Source organism: Mastacembelus armatus, chromosome 22 (genome assembly GCF_900324485.2).
Source record: "Mastacembelus armatus chromosome 22, fMasArm1.2, whole genome shotgun sequence".
Taxonomy (NCBI): domain Eukaryota; kingdom Metazoa; phylum Chordata; class Actinopteri; order Synbranchiformes; family Mastacembelidae; genus Mastacembelus; species Mastacembelus armatus.
Window position 1 is genome coordinate 6,981,948 of NC_046654.1, and position 21,571 is coordinate 7,003,518.

At 39.7% G+C, this 21,571-nt stretch overlaps 1 protein-coding gene across 2 annotated transcripts; it reads left to right on the forward strand.

The window, feature by feature from the left end:
- The first annotated feature begins 907 nt into the window (after window positions 1-907).
- Window positions 908-21,116, forward strand: ddhd1a (DDHD domain containing 1a). Of its 2 annotated transcripts, XM_026301612.1 has the most exons (14): window positions 908-2,135; window positions 3,320-3,496; window positions 9,208-9,309; window positions 11,956-12,084; window positions 12,797-12,944; window positions 14,691-14,800; window positions 15,443-15,549; window positions 15,634-15,896; window positions 16,524-16,599; window positions 16,816-16,965; window positions 17,103-17,167; window positions 17,273-17,445; window positions 17,684-17,881; window positions 18,005-21,116. In XM_026301612.1, the coding sequence occupies exons 1-14, from the start codon at window positions 1,355-1,357 to the stop codon at window positions 18,190-18,192; spliced, it is 2,667 nt and encodes an 888-aa protein (XP_026157397.1). In that variant the 5' UTR covers window positions 908-1,354; the 3' UTR covers window positions 18,193-21,116. The 2 variants fall into 2 exon arrangements, with proteins under 2 accessions (XP_026157397.1, XP_026157388.1); XM_026301603.1 differs by lacking the exon at window positions 9,208-9,309.
- The last annotated feature ends 455 nt before the right edge of the window (window positions 21,117-21,571 follow it).

Below are 21,571 nucleotides of genomic sequence, written 5' to 3' on the forward strand. Positions count from 1 at the left end.
TTGATACAAAAAAGACTGATTTTGGGTGGAGTAACACTTTAATAACACACATTGTGCAAGTGGCTGTTGATGGCCAGAAGCATGGAGTATTCTTCTGTAAAGGGGCGGGACAAGTTTAAAGTTTAATTCCCAGTCTGCAGTAAATTAGAACACAGCAGGGTAATGTCTGTTTATTCCAAATACAGCTGCCTGGGCCTCTCTCCTATCCCTCTTTTTCTCTCCCCCACAGACCACACCATGGCCCCAGCATCACCTGGACCAGCAGTACACACACACAAATAGCACTACATGAAACACACAGTATGCAAACAAATGCACTTGAACAAACAAACAAATGGGCACATGCATATACGATGCACTTTTATGCCAACAGACATCAACACAAACTCATGCACTCACAAACGTATACAGAAAGATAATTACTTTAGGACTTATTTGTTGATATTTTAGTCTTATTTCCAATATTCATATGGTAAATAGTCTGTATGGAATTTCTACTGTCATAAATGTGTTTGCTTTTCTTTATTTTAAAGTTTGTGACTGGTAACGATTACACTGATGGTATACTGCACTGCTCCTGTTGTCCTGTTCACCTTCGTGACTAGAAACTTTGCCGAAGTCTTCAACTGCGTTTTTATAAAGTCAACTTACTCTGGCCCCACCAGCTGGGATGCTGCTGTTTTTGAATGAGCAGGTCTTTGCTGTGCTCTAGTGTGAGGTCAAGTCATTGCAAGTTGTAAAAAACTAAAGCAAGTCCTATGTCCATTGGCAGGTGTTTGTCTCCATCTAATGCACGAAAAGAAGAATGCATGTTGAACAGAAGCGATAGGAAAAAAAGCCTCTCGTCATGCTTGCGCATATCTACGTGCGCGTTCACGAAAGAATCCTGTGATCTGTGCGTCAGCTGTCAAGTCACACACACGCACACTACAGCACTGTTTCTATGCGAGAGCTGTTTGGACAACAAATGAATGTGACATTCCTCCGAGAGCTGCAACACTCAAAGTATGGTGACTGCAGCACGTCAGACACGCTGGGACGAAAGCGAGTCGGTGACCGGAAATTGGTTTGGTTTGTGTTTATGTTAGTTAGAGGTGGATAAGACGAACGTGTTTTCCGGTTGGGTCGTTGTAGACTTGCTAGTGCGCTACCGTTAGCCCCGTAGTTTTCTACCCGGCTTCGTTAGCATAGCTAGCTAGCTAGCTACCTAGGAAATGCGGTGTGGGCTTGTCTGGGAGTCTTTAATTTTCATTTTACCTTCGACAGGTGTCAAATTATGCGAGGTAGTGAGAGCTTTGTGAAGCCAAAGTGACATACGCGGCGGTATCTGTGAGGTTGGGTTGCTCAGATAGTTATGAGCAGCTTCAACATCGTAACGCAGACCTCCACGCTAAGCTCTGCTTTGACCACCGGCAGCGTTAACAGTGCCAACAGCAACAACAGGCAGTGGGATTTGGGAATCGATGTGTTTTCGTACTGCCACGAGATGAGTCCAATGGACGATACGATGCAGGCAGGAATGTCCTCAGTCCAGCCGGGACTGGACGGACACCTGCCGCTCTTACACGCCGGGCACCACGGCGCCCAGGGTGGGTTGCTGTTGGACCTGAACTCCCCGGGATCCTACATCGACAGCAGTTCTCTGGAGTACAGCGACAGCGATGCGAACAGCGCTGGTCCGTTGTTCGAGAGGAGAAAGAGGTCGAGGTCCAACAGCTCTAGACACCGTTTTAACGACGTGGTCACGGAGCTCGGTCCGGAGGAGGTACGGTGGTTTTACAGAGAGGACAAGAAAACCTGGAAGCCCTTTGTCGGACACGACTCGCTTAAAATTGAGCTTACGTTTCGGAAATATTGCGAACTGAACCCTGGTGCAATAGGCTCCCGGGTCAGCCCCGGGGAGGAGGAGAGCGGTAATAACAATGCGGACAGCGGAGGACTGAATGGGGCAGTACCGGTGGAGACGAATAATAGCAGCGTACATGGAGGACGGGGGGCCTTGGACACATCTACGGTGTCTTTGGAAGAGAGGGACTCTGAGAGCATCGAGGTCAACGTTGAACCTGTTTGTGTCCGTGGAGGTCTTTATGAAGTGGACATTAAAGAGAGGGAGTGTTATCCTGTTTACTGGAAACGTGAGTATCATAAAGATCACCCTTGATGATAGTCATAAAATATTTCTGATCCTCCTCAGTCACGAATCCTGTAGTAATTGGTGGCAGGTCCCAGGAGCATCAACATGCCAACAGGGACTCACTCCCATAGGCATATGTGCCCATGGTTCACTTCATATTTTGCAATATAATGGCTGACAGCATTCAGGTTAATGACCCACAGCCTCTCACATGTCTTACTCAGAGGCTCATTGTAAGCAACATCCATCCCTGATGGTCTCCCAGGAAAGATACAAGCCAGCAGCTAATTATTCATTCGGTATAGTTACTTGCTGAGTCCTGCATTGTTTTGCTTTTTTTCCCTGGCTAGGTAATTACTTAGCCTGGCCTTTTGGGAACATCCAAACAGGCTAAAATGTTAGACCGTTGCTCAGCTTCTAACTTATTCATGGATTTTTCCAGAAAAGGTAGAGAACAAATAAGGCAGTCACTCTAGAGCCTCAAAAAACCTGACCTCAATAAAAGACTTCATGGTTAGCTGGTTCTTTTGAAATTTAATGCCAAGTGACATTTAGAGAAGTAATTATGTTCCTGTAAGCTCATGCTTTGGATGTAAGTCCTGTATGGTCAGGCCTGACCCTTACTGTGCTGTTTCAGCTTGTCCTGTACCACTCTTAAGTTTCATGATAGCGTTTAAGACCCTGATGCACAGAGTCTGATATGGAAACTAAAACAAGGAGATTATTTACAAAGTAATCAAAAGAAACTTGCTAGAATTGTGCTCTCACTGTATTGACTTACAGACTTATCTTCTTTGACTAGATATGAACACCTTTGATAAATGAGTGTTTTTCTCTACTGTAAATTTCTGTTTTTTTTTTTTATATTTATCTAAGCCTTAGTGTCATTGAGGACCTCTCTGTAATTACAAGTATGTATATATGTTTTCTTTTCATCCCCATGAACAGTCTTCCTCTGTACAGAAAGACCCTGTCTTTTGAAAAGTGTGCTTACACTCGGATCTACTTTTACACTTCTATTTACCACCAGAGGATCAGTTAATAATGTCATCCAAGACAGTAATTAAAACTGGCCTCGTTCTATAAGCCACTGAGACTTTGTGCTCCTGGATTTGTCTTGACTTGTTGAGTTTAATCGAAATCAGTTTGTGTAATCCAAATCCATTGTGCCATTTTTGCCATCAGAACAAGACCATATTCCAGTGATGAGAGGCCAGTGGTTTATTGATGGTACCTGGCTCCCGTTAGAGGAAGAGGAGAGTGACCTTATTGAACAGGAGCACCTGAACCATTTCCGTGGGCAACAGATGCAAGACACATTTGAGACAGATTTGGTTGTCAAGACCGTGGACAGCAAAGATGGTAAGACAATGAGAAGGGCATGGTTAGAAAAATAAGAATAATAGTATTTTTCAAGCAGAATGTTTTAAATCCTTTTAAACAAGCAATGAAGATTCTGGTTTGCTATCTAAGAATGACTTTAGTAATGATTTAAACTAGTTGATTTTTAACTTGATGGTTAATGTCATAATGTCATACGATGGGGTTTGGAGTTTAAACAAAAGGCAGAACCAAAACACCAGCACCATAGAAAATACTCTTCTTTATTGGTGGATTCAACACACTGTGTATTATCTTTATTCCAGGCACGCAGTGCCTAAAATAATGTGAATATTGTGCTGCAGAGAGAGAGGAGAATGAAGAAATACATTGTTAGTTATAAATACCATTTAAAAATAATTCAATTCAATTCAATTTTATTTGTATAGCGCCAAATCACAATACAAATCATCTCAAGGCACTTTACAAAAACTAAAACTAAAAACCCAACAATTCCCTTATGAGCAAGCACTTGGCGACAGTGGAGAGGAAAAAACTCCCTTTAACGGAAGAAAAAAAACCTCCAGCAGAACCGGGCTCAGTTTGGGCGGCCATCTGCCTCGACCGGTTGGGGTGAGTGGATAGAGCAGAGAGAAAAGAACAGCAACAATAAACAACAAATAGACACTGCAAGTTGGTGGGGCCACTAACTGCACATCAGCGATAAACAGCTCCAGGACCAGGGACACCTGCAGAAGGTACAGAGAGAGAGAGAGAGAGAGAGAGGGAGGGAGAGAGCACAAACTAGGGGAGAGAGAGAGCACAAGGTTAGTAACATTCAATGGTGGAATATACATGGGGGGGGGGGAGCTCAGTGCACCGATGGTCCTCGGGCAGTCTAGGCCTATAGCAGCATAACTAACTAAGGGATGGTTCAGGGTTGCCTGAAGCCAGCCCTAACTATATGCTTTGTCAAAGAGGAAGGTTTTAAGTCTAGCCTTAAAAGTACAGAGAGTGTCTGCCTCCTGAACCCAGGCTGAGAGCTGGTTCCACAGGAGAGGAGCTTGATAGCTAAAGGCTCTGCCTCCCATTCTGCTTTTGAGAACTCTGGGAACCACAAGTAGGCCTGCACTCTGAGAGCGAAGTGGTCTATTGGGATAATATGGTACTATGAGGTCTTTAAGGTATGAAGGAGCTTGATTATGAAGGGATTTGTATGTGAGAAGAAGGATTTTAAATTCTATTCTATATTTTACAGGGAGCCAATGAAGAGAAGCCAATATAGGAGAAATATGATCTCTCTTGCTAGTTCCTGTCAGGACTCTGGCTGCGGCATTCTGGATTAATTGGAGGCTTTTTATTAAGATATTAGGACATCCAGATAGTAATGAGTTACAGTAATCTAGCCTTGAGGAAACAAACGCATGGACTAGTTTTTCTGCATCATTTTGAGACAGGATGTTCCTAATTTTGGAAATGTTGCGCAGGTGAAAGAATGCAGTTCTAGAAATTTGTTTTATGTGTGAGTTAAAGGACATGTCCTGGTCAAAAATAACTCCAAGGTTTTTACAGTAGTGCTGGAGGCCAGGGCTATGCCATCTAGAGTAGCTATAATTTTAGAAAAGTTATTTCTGAGATTTTTAGGCCCAAATATAATGACTTCTGTTTTCTCCGAGTTTAAAAGTAAAAAGTTACTGGTCATCCAAGCCTTTATGTCAGTTAGACAGGCTTGAAGTCTGGTTAACTGGTTTGTGTTAACAGGTTTAATAGATAGATATAACTGAGTGTCATCCGCATAGCAGTGGTAATTAATAGAGTGCTTCCTAATGATATATCCTAAAGGAAGCATGTACAGGGTGAACAGAATCGGTCCTAGCACAGAACCTTGTGGAACTCCATAACTAACTTTTGTTCGTGTGGAAGGTTCATCATGGACATGAACAAACTGGAATCTGTCCGATAAATAGGATTGGAACCACTTTAACGCTGTTCCTCTGATACCAATCACATGCTCCAGTCTCTGTAATAAGATGTTGTGGTCAATGGTGTCGAATGCTGCACTAAGGTCTAGGAGGACAAGTATCGAAACAAGTCCATTATCTGAGGCTAAGAGAAGATCGTTGGTAACTTTCAACAGTGCTGTTTCTGTACTATGATGTGCTCTAAATCCTGATTGGAAATCTTCAAATAGTTCATTCCTGTGTAAGTGGTCTGATAGCTGCTTAGCAACAGCTTTTTCTAGGATTTTAGAAATAAATGGCAGGTTGGATATTGGTCTGTATATATGATATAATAGTCACCCTCATCGTCATAAAGCCAGAAGAAAAGCATCATGAGTTGTGTAAAATGTGACATCGCTGCCTACTGTAGTATTGATGCACAGTGATGGCAAATGAATGGAGCAGGTGCCTCCAATTACGTGTTTAGGTTTTGTCACGTCATCCTTCCAGTATATAACAGGTGCAGCACATACATTCTGGCACTTCCCTCTCGAATGGCTGACTCAGGCGAAATATGGCAGGCTTCAGCTGTGAAAGGCAATAAGAAAGAGGTTCTTTGATTCAGCAGCCTCCTTAAGGCAGCCAAATGTGCTGGACCTTGACTGGTGATGAATGTGTAGGTGTGTGAATGTGGCAGATAAATAAAAACAGAAAGAAAAAGATGAAGCAACTGTTAGAGAGTGAAAAAATACTTAGTGTGCATTGTAAGAAGTGAGTATGTGGTATAAAAACATGCATGCACACAAACATACATCAAAACATCAACAATGTAGTCTGAAACATACCCTAAATCGTAAAATACTGTATATTTAATTATGTAGATCCCGTAACTTGGGTTGTGTTTAAATAACTGCATAATGACCGACTTTTATATTTCTAGCAAACAACAAAGCCTAAGTTTTTGAATAGGTTATTTTATTTTATTTTATATTATTTTATTTTGCTCTATCTGCTTAGCTGACAATGTGTCAGACATGTCAGGACATTTGCATTTGCATAAATGAAGGTGTACAAATAAAACCATCAACAGAACAGAGGAAGTTGATTGCAGTAGTTAGGGCCATCTCATCTGCATTGTCATCCTTTGTTCAGTAATCACTCCAATACTTCTGCTAGCTGCTAGGATTCCCATGACATTGAATCACAAAAGTTTAGAGAAACAACCCGAAAGTCACTCCTGTGTAAGTATTTGAATGATCTCTATTTTACGGACCTGTAAGCACCAGAGGACAAAGGGGTCATTCTCAGATTATCTGCCAGGTTTGTGAAATACAGTGGAAGTGCACACTGATTGATTTTGTGTCACTTGCAAGATCGTCCAATAAAAAACACACAGATCATATGACCTTAGCTTTCTAGCACTGATGCAGTTTAATTCTATAAAGCTGTTATACAGTTAAAATTGATTTTGTTTTTTCAACGTGCTTTTAGACCTATGATTCCTTCCTGTGATATGAATTTCTACTTTTAGCAATACAGTAAATCAGAAGGAGTGATAGATCCTGTTAATACACCTTGTTTGTATGTCATTGCAGGGAGACAGTAGAATATTTGATCTTGGACCTAAAAATTTGACGCACTGCATTACTATTGATAAATGAAACCTAAAGTGAGCGAGCGAGCTGCTCTCTGGCATTACTGCAGTGAATACACTTCCCCTCCCTGTCTCTACTCTCTCCATTCTGCCTTTCTCCTTAGGCTTTGGTAGCTAGCTAAGGCTAAAGGTTAGTGAAGCAGAAAACATATGTTAGGTAAACCAGTGAGCTATGCAGGCATAACGTCACTTTGTGGGCAGGACTATTGCTAGTGTGTGAATGTCCTGTTATATTGCGATACAAATGTATTTTTGTGCTGTTACACAATGAATTGTAAAGGAGAAAGGCAAAACCAGAAGTAAAGTATAGTTTTCATATATGCTACTAAAAAAGCTCAACAGTTTTAGTGTTATAATATACACTGTTCATTTTCTAGGTGATTCTTTAGGATAAGGACTGATTTGATGAATTTTACATCCTTAAAAAGATAAAATATTCTTTACAAATAGTTTTCTGACAGAAATGTATAGACTTTATGTTCCCACAAATCCCATTCCTGTGCTGTGAATGTTTATAGTTTATTTTGAGGTGTGATGGCTGTCATTTTTCAGAGAACCAGCTGAAGATGAAACAGATAAAAAGAAGAGGAGAAAAATGTTTATTTGCTTTAAGTCTTTGTTTGTTTTTGTTTAGAACAGTAACCAGTTTAGTAAAGAGCTGAAAACTTATGTGGGGAAACAATAGGGTGTGTCCCAGCCTGTCAGATGTCCCAGGCATGCATCAAGGAAGAATGAAACTCGGTCACCTGACAGCGTAACACTTTTATGAATTTTTGACATAAGCAAGGTGACAAGGCACACAAGTTGCTTTTAGGCTGTACACTCTATACCAATAATCAGCTATTTATTTCACCAGCAGATGAGCCTGGTAACACATTGCATGACTTATGCAGCGTGCTACAGAAGAAGAAAAAACTAGAAATCATTTGCACGTGTAATAACTAGTTCTTGGGGTTGTTTAATTTCAGCAGCTGGCAAGAGAGAAAAGCTTACCTCCAAATTACTTTGACTTCTTCTAAGCCTATTGCTCACTGAAACAACAATAGCTTGTCTAGGTTTGAGCTGGAAATTATTGTTGGTTGTCTAGCTGTGCTTTCATGTGATGTAAAGTTGTATATCCTAAAATATAAGGACTGCCATACACTATAATTTGCCGTTGAAAAAAGGTTTATTTGTTCTTTTTGATTTTTGTGAATTGAGAGTATCCCAGTCATTAAGTACCACTTATTTCTGGATGGATCCATCGGTGCTGTAATGCCCAAATTGACTTCACTGATAGCTCTTACAGCAAACACACTTCCTGTGCAGTCAGCAGGTCTCTCTTCCTCTCCGGCCTTTCCCCTCAGCTGAAGGAGACACTGCTTACATTTGCAAGTCTGATGTCTCTGTTGTCATGGAATGAATGATTTAGTCAGATCTGAGACTTGTAGACTTTAGTGATTTGATTAGCAAATGCTGAGGAGACCTTTTTAAATGATTGAGCAAGCCAATCATTGAACTGATTCAGTGAGTTTGTCAATTTTTAAGGTGTATGTGATGGTTTGATAATGATTAAGATAACAAGTAGTGTAGTCCAAAAGTAGTGTTCATATTGGAGTCAGTATGTCTTTCTCTGAGTGGGACATAGTCAGTTCCCTAAAACAATTTTAATATACAAAGTATAAAATATTCATTCACCCAAATGGAAATATAAATGCTGTAGATGCTGTCAGAAGTGTGTGATTCAGTGCTCTAATTTATCTTTTTATATGTTTTGGCAAAATATCTTGAAATGTTTTATAACTTTTTCCCCCCATAATAAACACTTGTCCTGTTATTTTACTAGTTTCTTCATATTTTGTCTTGCATTGTGTTGAAGAAACAACAAGTTACTGTAATGAGTGTTATTCGGTGCTACCCCAGTCCTCATACATGTGTAAAGCATCGCTGCACTTTGGGCTGGTCTCTTACTAACACAGTGTTTAAGTGTATTTCCATGACATATACATGCAGTCACCAAATCATATCAGTAACCAGCAGAAGTTCTATATCCGTTGCCTTGAAGGTATAACCTGATAACAGCATTACTTGACAGATTGAGCTGTTCAAGTGCAATGACAGTGGTAGCCTGTGACTGACACCAGGCCAATAGCCATTACTCACTTACTGTCGGTTGTTAGTTCTCTCCCACCTGCCACCTTTCTACCTCCCGTTTCTGTTCAAATGGAGTGGATATCAGACGAGTGCTAAAGCTACATGTCACAAGCGCAAACGCTGCCAAGGTACTGTAAAATACCAAGCTTTTTTGTTTTACTTCTGCTTTGTTAGATCTGCTAGATCTTGGTTTCTTTGGGGCTAGATTTTCCTTTCATTTTTTAGTAAATAAATCTAAAACTTAGAGCTAGACCTAGGCTCAGTTAGAAATGGTTGCATTAAAAGATCTCCATTGCAGCCTTAACTGGGCCTAGTTGCTAAAATTCCTCTTTTTGTGCTGTGTCCCAGAGTTTGGTGCCACTGCTGTTGCTGTAGCTGCTTTTTGAGGAACTGTCAATATCTCCCATCCCCTTGATGGGATTTTGAGTAGACAGCATACAGTAGTTCACTCATGTACTCTACCAGGGCTAGACTCTTTAAACTAGTGGATGTGGAATGACTAAGCTGATCCTCAAAAAGGCCACCCTATTTTACCCCATTTTTACCTCTCATGTTGCATCTTGCACTTTCTCTCCCACTGCTTTCTTTTTCTCACCCCCTTTGGCAATATAACCTCCATTAATGAGCCACCATCACCGGCTTCCTCCTTAACATCATTGAACAAAGCTCTCTATTGAGAGGCCGAGCACAAATGATGAGCTGAACAGAAGAGTCATTGTGTCCCTTTACTATATCCCCCAAAATATATTGTGCAGACTTGGCCTCAGAGCTCCATCACTGTCCTAGTTCTGGGTGTATTGACCCTCATCAAAAATGGTGAATTAAACTTAATGTATAAAGAAGACCATAGAGAGCAGTGGGTTTTCTGCATAACACACTGTCTGGCGTGAGAGTATTACAATATTACATTGATTGTAATATATATTTTTCTAACGCTACATTGCACTAATATTGTCTTTTCCTGCTCGATAAGTGGTAGGAAAACCTTATAAAGGGAATGTAGCTGATATGATTGTATTGCCATAGTCAAGAAAAGGTTTTATCTGTTATCTTGACGTAAAAACAAATGTCACAACCCCAGATCAGTATCATATTATGTCATTCATTTCCCAAGACCTTCTCTTTCATCTCTACCATTCATTCTTTCTCCGTTCTTACTGCATTTTTCTTTAACTCCTTCTTTAACTTATTTTCTTTTACTTCCCAATTTTTGTCACATTCTTTTTCACTCATTGATGAGGTTTTATTTCTCTCCTTCATCCTGTATCCTGATCAAGTCTCCATGGCAAATAGAGAACAAGCTAAGTAAACTCTGTTGAAAGGTGCCTTTTTCAGAAGAGCTGCTTGTTCTCATTTGCTGCTAATGCTATAGAAAACTTAACTAATTATTCTGTTCTTTTGCTATATAGTAGTATGAATGTATGTTAACTTACTATTAAGTGGTTTCATTTGAGGATCAGGAAAGATTCCCTTTTGTTATTTCAAAATTGCCTAGTACCCTTTAGTCTTGGTGACAAACTCTTCCAGACCTCTTGTCCTTCTAGAAGCATTTATTTGGTTTCAAACTGGTTGCACTCAGAGTGAATAGGACTCAGCAATAACTGCTTAGTGTGTCATTGTCCACCAGTCATGCTTGTCTAATGAAGAAACTAGCCTCCTAGGCTACAAAGTCCCAGCTTAATTCCAGCATATGACACACAAACACATAGGCTCTGCTGATATACAGTATCTCTAGTTTTATTAATTAACATGGGAAGTGGAAAGAGATGGTTGACTTGATAAATATATAACTTGCTCCTGCCTTGTAGACCTGGCCATCATAGCAACAAGTAATGTCTCGTAAATGTCCAAACCATTCCATTCATTTTTCAACTGCGTACAGTACTATATGTATCTGTATCAGCAGACATTCAAAATGTGTTCTCAGAGTGAAACACCATAATAATCCAATATGAATGTTTCTTCTACACTTCTGTCATTTCATTTGACATTCTTTATGGGACAGTGTCCACTAATGCAAAAAGTCATTTGGAACATTTTATTTCTCTAAGTACTTTACCCTGTTCTTGCCATGGAAAGGGCTATGATGATGTGCTGGACTAATGCCAAAGTCCAGCACTCATCCAGATGAACTTGACTGCAAAGGGCATTTAAAGGACATGCTGCAGAGACATAAATAACTCTCTCAAGGCAACCAGTTCCATTTATCGCTCTTAGTTTCTGTAGAAAATGGTCTCCACTCTCTAGCCATATCTCTGCTCTTACTTGTTTTAGTCACCGCAACAACCTTTGAAGCAACAATTTGGGGAAAAACTGAACTTAAAGTAAAGTTTATCATCTTTTACATCACAAGCACATAAATGTGTCCCGACTACTGGCAAAGGACAAAGGACACACACAGGACAAGCAAGAGCTGAAATATGCAGTCATGGTGTGTTGTACAGTACTTTGATGTGTTTTTTTTCCCAACTGCAGATCAATGCTCCAGACTGCATTTGATTGAGCCCTTTGAGTAAACCGATACTAGACTTTGACTTGTTGGTACTTAAAAGATTTAAGATGATGCGATTCTTATGTATTCTTCTTATGTTTTTCATTTTTCTTACCCTGTGTACTCTCCCCAAAACCTGTAATCACAACATTTGGTGAACCTTTTCCTTTTTTTTTTTTTTTTTTGTAAACTTTTGTCCTTTTTCCCACACTAACTGCCAATACTCTCCTGTCTTTTCTCTCCCTATGCATTCACTCACTCCTCTCTTACTGCACCCCTGCAGCCATCCACAGTCTGAAGCTGAGTCGCACCCATGTGGATTGGCACAGCGTGGATGAGGTCTATCTTTACAGTGATGCCACCACTTCCAAAATTGCACGCACCGTCACTCAGAAACTGGGCTTCTCCAAAGGTCTGTAATAAAACAATGTCAACACTTTCCAGATAAAAATTTTGGATGGCCAATTTTCTGTTTTTTGTTGCATTCCAATATCACTAGATCAGCACCTCCGCCTACTTTGTCCATCTAATGCACAAATGTCATGCTTACTACTAGATTAGCAGTGTGCAATCATTTGCTAGTACTAGTAACATCTGTTAACAGATATTTAAATGTGAATGGGGACAGTCAAGTCTCTTAACTGGATTATCCAGAAAATCACACAGTGCCCATCTGCTGTTTTTAGGGGCTATGACTGAGTGTAACAGAAAAGATTGGCAAATAAAATTTGAATACAGGTCTGATTTTTTTCATGTGAATCAGTTCTACAATTTCCCAGCTCTATAGTTAAATCCACATACGAGGACTCCCCTGACATACAAATGGTCACTGAAGGGAAATCTCCTTAGCTCTATCCAGGCAGCAGCAAATTCTACTGGCTGTCAGACAGTGACAGAAGGACTCTGTCTCACCTACTGACCTCTTTGGACACAGAACAGCACCTTGGTGTTGTTTAAACACCATCACTCAGATATTTATAGCCTTCAAGTGAACTGTTTGGAAATGTATTTAGCAATACAGTGAGGGAAATCCTGTAAACATGTTCTTCGTTTTTTTTGCACAAAAAATGTAAAGCTGGTTATAATAAATGGATACTCAGCCGCTGTCCTCTGTCCTCTCCCAGCCTCCAGCAGCGGGACACGACTCCATCGGGGCTATGTTGAGGAGGCCTCACCTGAAGACCGACCTCCTCAGACTACGCACGTTGTTTTTGTGGTCCATGGCATTGGACAAAAGATGGACCAAGGACGTATTATTAAAAACACTGGAATGTGAGTTGCAGTTTTTGGATTTGTATGAAAGTTGTTTTTTTTTCTGTGTGCTTGCACTCTTCATTTGTTTTATCTTCTTTTCCTAAAAGAATCTCTCTCATACTTCTTATTTCATCAGATTGTTTATTTCAAGTATTTCTCTTGCAGCGTTTGCATTTTGTTCTCCTCTCCCTGGTTTTCTCACACTTTTTGTGTCCTGCTGTTTTTGTGCTTTATTCTTGGTGTTGTTAAAGTGCCTACAGTCTGGTGGCCAAGAAAGTACTATGCACTGAAATTTGATTTTAAAATCATGTGAATAGAGAGATGCACTGCTGCACAAATATAGAAACAGTGCAGGTAATATGCATGCAGCACAAGAAATGTACCTGCAATAAAAACAGGAAAAATGAAATACTATACACATTCTAATATTAAATAAACTATGTTACACCAACAATATCAATTCACATTTCATCCTTGTGCTACTGATCATTTCTAATATAGCAAAAATCTTTATTTGGGCTATGTTTCAACTTTCAGAACTGGACATCTGATAACTTGGGAATATAAAGCCAAAACTATTAGCATGGCCTGATACTGCTAGCTGACCTTTTAATCAGTCTTATCTTTTGCCTTTTAACAGCTTCATCTTTTAATGAACTCTGGAAATAGAAGATGTTTGTGTAGAAAATATAGCATTCACAAGACAAAGTCAAGAGAAAATGTCTTTCACAAACCTCTTGGAAATTTCAATGATGAAGCACAAAACTCACATCTAATAACACAGGTTGTGCAACATTGCCTTTTTGAGAGTGATAGACTGATGGCGTCTCACTGCAGCTCATCAGTGATCAGTATATTGGCTATTTATTAATTGTGAGTTATGCTCCAGCCATTTTCTATTTTTGCATCTTTGATTGCTTAAAGGTACAGTATATTCAGCCCAGAAAGGCACCACTATGTTGGCCAATACACAGAAGGCAGTAGTACAGAATGTGCAGACTAGATCATGTGTGTCTTTGTTAGAATTGGGCCACTACCTGCAGCTTAGCTCAGCTAAGCAGGTAAAGTAGACCAAGTCAAGCTGCAGAACACTTTACCTGATGTGTATAGCCAGTTTGATGTTTTGTTTTTTTTTTTTAGTTTATTTATTTACCATTGTTCTTTTTTTACATTCATTCTGTCTCAGATTCATCATCAGCAGTTAAAGAGGAAATTATGGGGTTTAGAACATTGTTAAATTCAAAAACAAAATCAGGAACTAAAGTTCAGTTCAGATTTTTACTGTCCCTCGAGGGGAAAATTGCTGTGCAACCTAGCATTTTAAACTTTAAAACTGAGGAATCCCTGTGGGTGCAGTACACAAAGCTCTGTAATTCAGAACTAAAGCTCTCAGTATGTAAGTTCCCCTGCAGACACACTACTCAGTCCTGATAAGACCTGCATTAGTTGCCCCATTCAGAGTCATCTAAAAGCCTATCTCATCCTCTATTTGCCCATGTAAGAGCCCTATCTCACTGCCTTCATGTATTATTTCCTAATGTTGCCACATATAGGACCAGTCTGTGAGAGAATGAGTGCAAAGCCAGGCTCTCTAATTTATCTGCAGGGCTGGATATACATTGAGGATGTTAATCATCCACTCAGACCCTGTTATTATAACACACTGGTGCTCAGACAGTATTGTGATGATATAGTTTTTAAATTAAGCTAAAGACACTGTAAATATGCAACGTTATCCTGGATATTCTTTATTTGTCTATTCAGGTTGAGGGAGGGTGTGAGGAAAATGGAGGAGAAGCACTTTTCAGAGCACAATGACGAACATGTGGAGTTCCTGCCTGTCGAGTGGCGCTCCAAACTTGCACTGGATGGAGGTTTGTGTGTTTTTGGCATTGAATCTCTCTTTGTGTATAAAGGAAGCATTGTCTCAGCGGAGCACGCAAAATCATAAAGGACTTCTGTCACCTGGCCCATAAGCTCTTTGCCCTCCTGCCTTCTGGGAGGCACTATAGGAGCCTCCAGACCAAGACAAGCAGGTTTAGGAATGTCTTTTTCCCCACAGCTGTTTTTTTGCTGAGCATTGCCTCCACGCAATCACACACACGTTGACTGAACACATTATTATCAGTGTATATAACCTTTTCTGCATATAACCCTTTCTGTGTACAGTTTACATATGCAAATTATTTATACAATTTATACAATAACTTCCTCATTGTATATAACTCCTTCTCTGCATACTGTTTACATATTTGCTCATTTGCACTCACAGTGTTTACCTCCCTCTGTATACTGTTTCTATATGCAAATTATTTATATATTTTTACATATTGTTTATATATGCAAATTATTATATACTGATTATATATGCTATTTGCACTGTGAAAATGCACTTCTGGTTAGATGCTAACTGTATTTATTTGCCTTGTTCCCACATGTGCAGTGACAATAAAGTTGAATCTAATCTAATCTAATCTAATATACTGTATAACTGTGATATTGGTATGTTTCTGTAGATACGGTAGACTCAATCACACCAGACAAAGTAAGAGGACTGAGAGATCTCCTCAACAGTAGTGCTATGGACATTATGTATTACAACAGCCCCCTTTACAGGGATGAGGTGAGACTAACACACTTTCAAAAACTATCATCTCTGTTGCACACTGTACTTCCATTAAATGTTTTTTATTTCATATCTTTCTAGATCACTAAGGGCCTAACACAGGAGCTAAACAGACTGTACACGCTCTTCTGCTGCCGTAATCCTGGGTTTGAGGAGAAGGGAGGCAAAGTGTCCATAGTGTCTCACTCTCTTGGCTGCGTCATCACTTACGACATCATGACAGGATGGGATCCTGTGCGATTCTGTCTGCAGGAGCATCACGCTGTGGAAGAGGAGCTGGACCTGCGCTGGATGTCTTTTGAGGAGCGGCACCTGTTAGAGCAGCTACGGTTTACAAGAAATAGGTTGGGCTTGCTAATGTACATCGATCTCAGGGACCATATGGTTAGGTCTACGTCTTTAAGGATCCTTAAGAGATTTTTGAAGAAAGTGTAAGAGACAGTAGTCAAGACCTCAATGAAGCTTGATATATAATTTTTTATATGTTTTGATAACAGTTTTCAGTAGAAGGTAGTACCAAACAATGAACTAGCTGGATATATATACTGAATTTCATGTCCATTTCCATGGTATACCTTCATCATGTGCTAATACATTTATTTTTTCCTCTAAATTCACCATTAAACCTAGTGCTTGCCTTTTCTGGCAGACATAATACAGTGTGCCTTCACATGCTCCGTGTACAGGTGGCAAGTTCAGATTTCTATTTGTTTTTGTCAGGCGGCAACGCATTATAATGCCTCATTATCAAATAGATGAGGCTTTTAACATACCTCCTCTGCACCACCCTCTTCCTTTTGTGTGCAATATCATTTAGTGTGTGCACGGTGAAGTAAGCCTGGAAAAAAAGGTTGAAAATGCTCTTGAGAACAAAAGGTCTCTGCAAATTATGGGTGTCTGTGTTTAGGTAACTGTGTGTATTAGAAATTCTAATTCAAATGTCTAAGACACACTGCTTTTGTTCTCAACAGGTTACGAGAGCTGGAAAATCAGTTCCTTACGCTGGAGGCCTCTAAACCTTCAGCACCCCCAGCCCTCAAATTTAAAGTAAGATTGTTACTAATCTGTACAGAATGTACAATATTCTGAATATATAAAAAGTATGGAGAGCCACAAAATGGCATTTCCTTATACAAATATTTGTCATGGTACTTTCATGAGCCATGTTGTATCACTGAATGAAACATGAATGCTTCAGACCAGTTTCAGTACCAGAGACTTCCATAAAGATGTTTATATAGACTTTTTACCTTTTGTCTTCAGGTGGAGAACTTTTTCTGCATGGGATCTCCTCTGTCAGTGTTTTTGGCACTAAGAGGGATCCGCCCTGGTGCTAGCTGCCATCAGGACCACATCCTGCCCACCTCCATTTGCAGCCGGCTCTTCAATGTTTTCCACCCCACAGACCCTGTGGTCAGTTACCCTGGATTACCTCAATCCATGCGGATGCTCTGTGTCAATCAATCATGGGTTATGACAACTGGTCAAGATTGTCTTTCCTGTTTGCCTTTTCTTTTCTGTACTTCATGAGTTTTCTTTGCTCTTTTCAGGCCTACAGACTGGAGCCCCTCATCCTCAAGCACTACAGCAACATCACACCTGTTCAGATACACTGGTAGGAACTTCACGTCTTCTACCACTCGGCTATCCATGTAAACGCAGAGAATGTTTTCAGTCTTTGTAAAGTATGTAAATATTTGTGGTTTGTTAACTTAATCAGGTGTAGCGCTACCAACCCTACACCATATGATGAGATCCGGCCAACTTTCCTGAATCCAGTCAAAGACCCGACTTCTGACAGTGAGAGCATCCCCAGTCCAAGCACTTCTCCTGTCCTCCCCCGCAGGCACTATGGGGAGTCCATCACTAGCCTGGGAAAGGCCGGCATACTGGGTAAACCATTACAATAATTTTATCTTTATGAAACACATTTTAAGATGCTGAAACTGTTTTCTGTAAACAAATTGATAAAATGATAAGAGTTGAAAAGATCTGTGTACTGTGTCAACAGTGCCTACCTGTGGAGAGATAAAGAATTAAAAATTAGATAAACATAAAATTAATACTCTTTCTCTATTTGTCTTGTGATTCACATCCCATCCTCTCCCCGTTTCACACATTCTCAATGCAGGAGCTGCAAGCATAGGAAAGGGCATTGGAGGCATCCTCTTCTCACGTTTCTCCCGCTCCAACAGCCAGCCCACAGTGTCCTTAGGACTTGAGGGAGGGACAAACACTGAGGAAGAGGAGCAGAAGCGAACAGAAAGCCAGTCAGCGTACGGCCTCTCCACCATGACTCGACCCACGTCACCAACTCCAGACACATCATGTTAGTTAACCTACCTGTCTAACACTAAACTATTATAGAGAAAGTCTCCTTTTGTTAAAACTTTACTTTTAAAGGGTGTTGGGGTTATACTCATTAACTCACAAATGACTTTCTGTCTTACAGTGGAACTGGAGCGTCGCATTGACTTTGAACTCAGAGAGGGTCTGGTGGAGAGTCGCTATTGGTCAGCAGTGACCTCACACACAAGCTACTGGTGCTCACATGACATAGCTCTCTTCCTGTTGACCTTCATATACAAACAGAAGACTACTCCCACTGAACCAGTAGAAGATCCAACAGAGCCAGACTGATCCAGCCGGTTTGTCACAATGCACTCACTTGAATGGTGTCTTATAACCCTGAAAGAGTGTGCCATAATCTAGACAAGGCACAAAAATATGCTTATTTATTTTTCTTGCACACAGACTCCTCTGATACAATCATCCTTTTTTTTCCCTGTATCTCCCTGTGACCTAACTCTCTTAAAACTTCAAAGCATTAATGGCAACCTGCCATCTCTCCAAGATGTTCATTTTTGTTTTTTTGTGCAGTTTGTACACAATCACTCACCCTAAAGGTGCCAGTGTTGGAACAGGAAGCCCTAAAGAGGTGCTTACTTTGCCAGTATGACCACAAGCTGCATATGAGTATGGAATATGAGTCTGATTTATTTGCAGGAGTTCTTACCTTATCCCCAAGTCGTCAACCTTAACTCAAACAGCTGTCACCTGCTGATAAAGTGTCTATAGGTTTCCTATTAGTCAGAGCTTCAGCCTCTCTGCCACACACTCGGTCTGGAACCTTGGGACATACTTGCCTGGCATGTAGCTTAGTCACTGAGGCTTTGGCCTCTGTGTCTAATCTCTTTAACTTTTTTATTTAAAAGAGAGAAAAATAATTATCATGTCAATATTCTTAAAAAAAAACTTTAGTTTTCACACGTAAAAAATGTAATACTGAGCACATGCAATGCCTTTCAAAATTAGCCAAAAAATGTTACTCATGTACAAACAAAATTCTAGGGCATTATCCCTTTAATAATTTTTTGCCAGTATAAGGAGAGGTATAATAAACTTTTTTGGGGGGGTTGTTTTTATTACTTAAGTTCATGTTTGCCTCTTAACATTGTTTAGATGTGAAATTTAAAAAGTAAAAATGATTAAAGCGCCAGTGTTTTTTTTGTTTTGTTTTTTTTTATACAGTACTACGTTCATTATATATTAGACTTCAGTAACTGACCGTGAAATTTTTTGTTGTAGTATCAGGGACAGAACGTCTCTTACTAACACAGTTGCAGCTGAACACCATACTGGATATCTTTAGTTGTGACATTTATGTACAGAGGTTTACAACCCCATGAGGCTCGTGTCATGACAGGCATATCTACGCTCTTCAGCAAGAGCCAGGCATGTATAGTTATTTTCTTACACAGAGTTTATAAATCCAAAATCTCTTAATGCCATTTACTAGACAAGAGGTCACTGAAAACAAACGCGGTAATTCAAATTAATTTCCGTGCTTCTTGATTAAGGATAAGTTATGTTGAAAAAGTTCTGTGCTCATCTTTATATCAATATCCAGATCAAATCAGCGGTACAAGCTGTATTTTTTCTTAAAAACAAATGAATATTTTTCCTAATGATTCAAGTTCTTGTGGGTATAAATATGGGTTGTGGGAAAATTGTATTCAAACTTGTGGCCATATAACATTTATGTGTCTAACTGCTTAACTGCACAATGTAATTGGCCTAGGGTAAAAGTAGTTTTTGTGATACATTGCACATTTTGTTCGCCTATTTGTGAATTGTTGACTAATTCACATTTTCCCTTAGGAGCAGTTGACTTGCTTGTCAGATTGTGTTTTTGTTTGTATTTCTTCAGTCTTAACAACCTGGGTTTTCTGTTATCTCCAAAAAGAAACATGTAAAACTGTCTCAGGAGACAGTTTTACATGTTTTAAGAACAAAAAGACACTGCAGAGTGTCAAGACATATTGAGAAATATGAATTTCTGATTAAAAAAAATGCATTTATGATTGATGGATTTCGAATGAAATCTTTTGGAAAACATTTGCTGCAGATGAAATAGAACTACCCTAATGTTAATGTTTAAGGAGTTGTGACATGTGACATAAGACTTGATTATTGTCAGTGTCGATTGTTTTTGTGTTCTACTTGTCATAATATCATAGTTGTCAGAGAGCTTTTAATAATTTCTTATGGCGTAAGCTGCTGCTTTACTGTTTCAAACAATCAAGGGCTGCTGTTGATTGGTCTACTATTAAATAGAAGGTTATTGGTGTTTAATGTCTGTGTTGTGTGTACAAAAGCCTACCAACTAAAACCAGGCTGCCTTTTAGTTGACCAGATGGCTGATCAGGACATAGTATGGAAGCAGGGACCACTATGGGAGCATGATATGAACATGTTTCTAAATTTGACCTGGAGGATTGTGCAAATATTCACCAGCTATGAAATACACAGAAATTATGTAGAAAACAGTCCACTGTTGACTTTATTCATTCATTTTTGCTAACCATGTTTTACATTGCAGCAATAGCAATTTTAATGACTTGAACAGCAGGCATGCAATGGAAAATACAGTAATAGCTCCACTGTCTCTGCATTTTTATGTCACATTATATGGGTTCAGACACAGCGAATATGTGTGTATTGAGGATAACAATGTTTCTGCCATTTATTTTGCTTCACAAAGTTTCGACCGTGTTCACCATGATTGCGAGAAAAAGTTTGCCGCTAAACTGGAGAGCATTTAAAAGAATATTTGTCAGCATGAGTACATGAGCATTCAGTGCACAGTATTTTGAATGATGACAGTATATTTGTTTCAGGGAAATATCTACTGTTACATGTTTTGTGGATCCAACGCTCCTGTTGACACCAGTTCCAAGCTATTATTAAGGGTCGCAGGCTGTTAACACGCGTGGCACCAGTCTTTAAAATGTGCAGAGGGTTATAACAAAAGAGCTTGCAGCCATATGTAATCAGATATAGAGTGAGGAAGAGAAATACACATTAAAGCTTACTGTGGGTGAACAGAATGAAATGTGTTTGTGTCAGATACCACTCCTCTCTAACTTTGAACTGATATCCAATAAAGTGTTTGTCTATTCTTAGAGCTGTGCAATAACCTATGCCTGTAATCAATTCTAACTGCCATCCAAAGCCATGTATTTATTTCCTTTTATTAAAGCACTTCTTCTTTTTGGATACAATGACTACTTCTTGTTACTCTGTTGCATTTCACAGATTATAGTAGAAGAAAAATAGTAAAGTTGGAACCTGCTGCGTAGGAGGAGATTGAACTGATCAGAAGAAGATGGTCCCATTTCTCATTTCCAGACTGATTTTGGAAGACAATAGAGCTATTTGTTCATCTGAAACTCAGATCAGATTCTTTCCGAGCCACCCCCCTGATGTGAGCTACAAAGCTGACTTATAAATCATGAATAGGCTGCATTGTAGTCCACAAGCAATCATGGCTGCCATATGAGTTACAAGGGTTTTTAAAGTAGTTCAGCAACATCTGCAAAGGCAAGGCTCACAGATGGGACCAGTTAGCAGAGGGGTCCCCATAAACTGTGGATTAGGCCTTGCTGTTCTGGGTTTGACCAGAAGAGGTCAGCCATCTCTTGGTAAAACCAGAACAAAGACCCCTATTGACCATCTG

Bases quoted from the DNA above. Each gene is read 5' to 3' on its own strand.
- ddhd1a (XM_026301612.1), top strand. From the start codon at position 1,355: ATGAGCAGCTTCAACATCGTAACGCAGACCTCCACGCTAAGCTCTGCT. The intron at 2,136-3,319 runs GTGAGTATCATA...TTTTGCCATCAG, and splicing joins TTATCCTGTTTACTGGAAAC to AACAAGACCATATTCCAGTG. The intron at 12,945-14,690 runs GTGAGTTGCAGT...TTGTCTATTCAG, and splicing joins ATTATTAAAAACACTGGAAT to GTTGAGGGAGGGTGTGAGGA.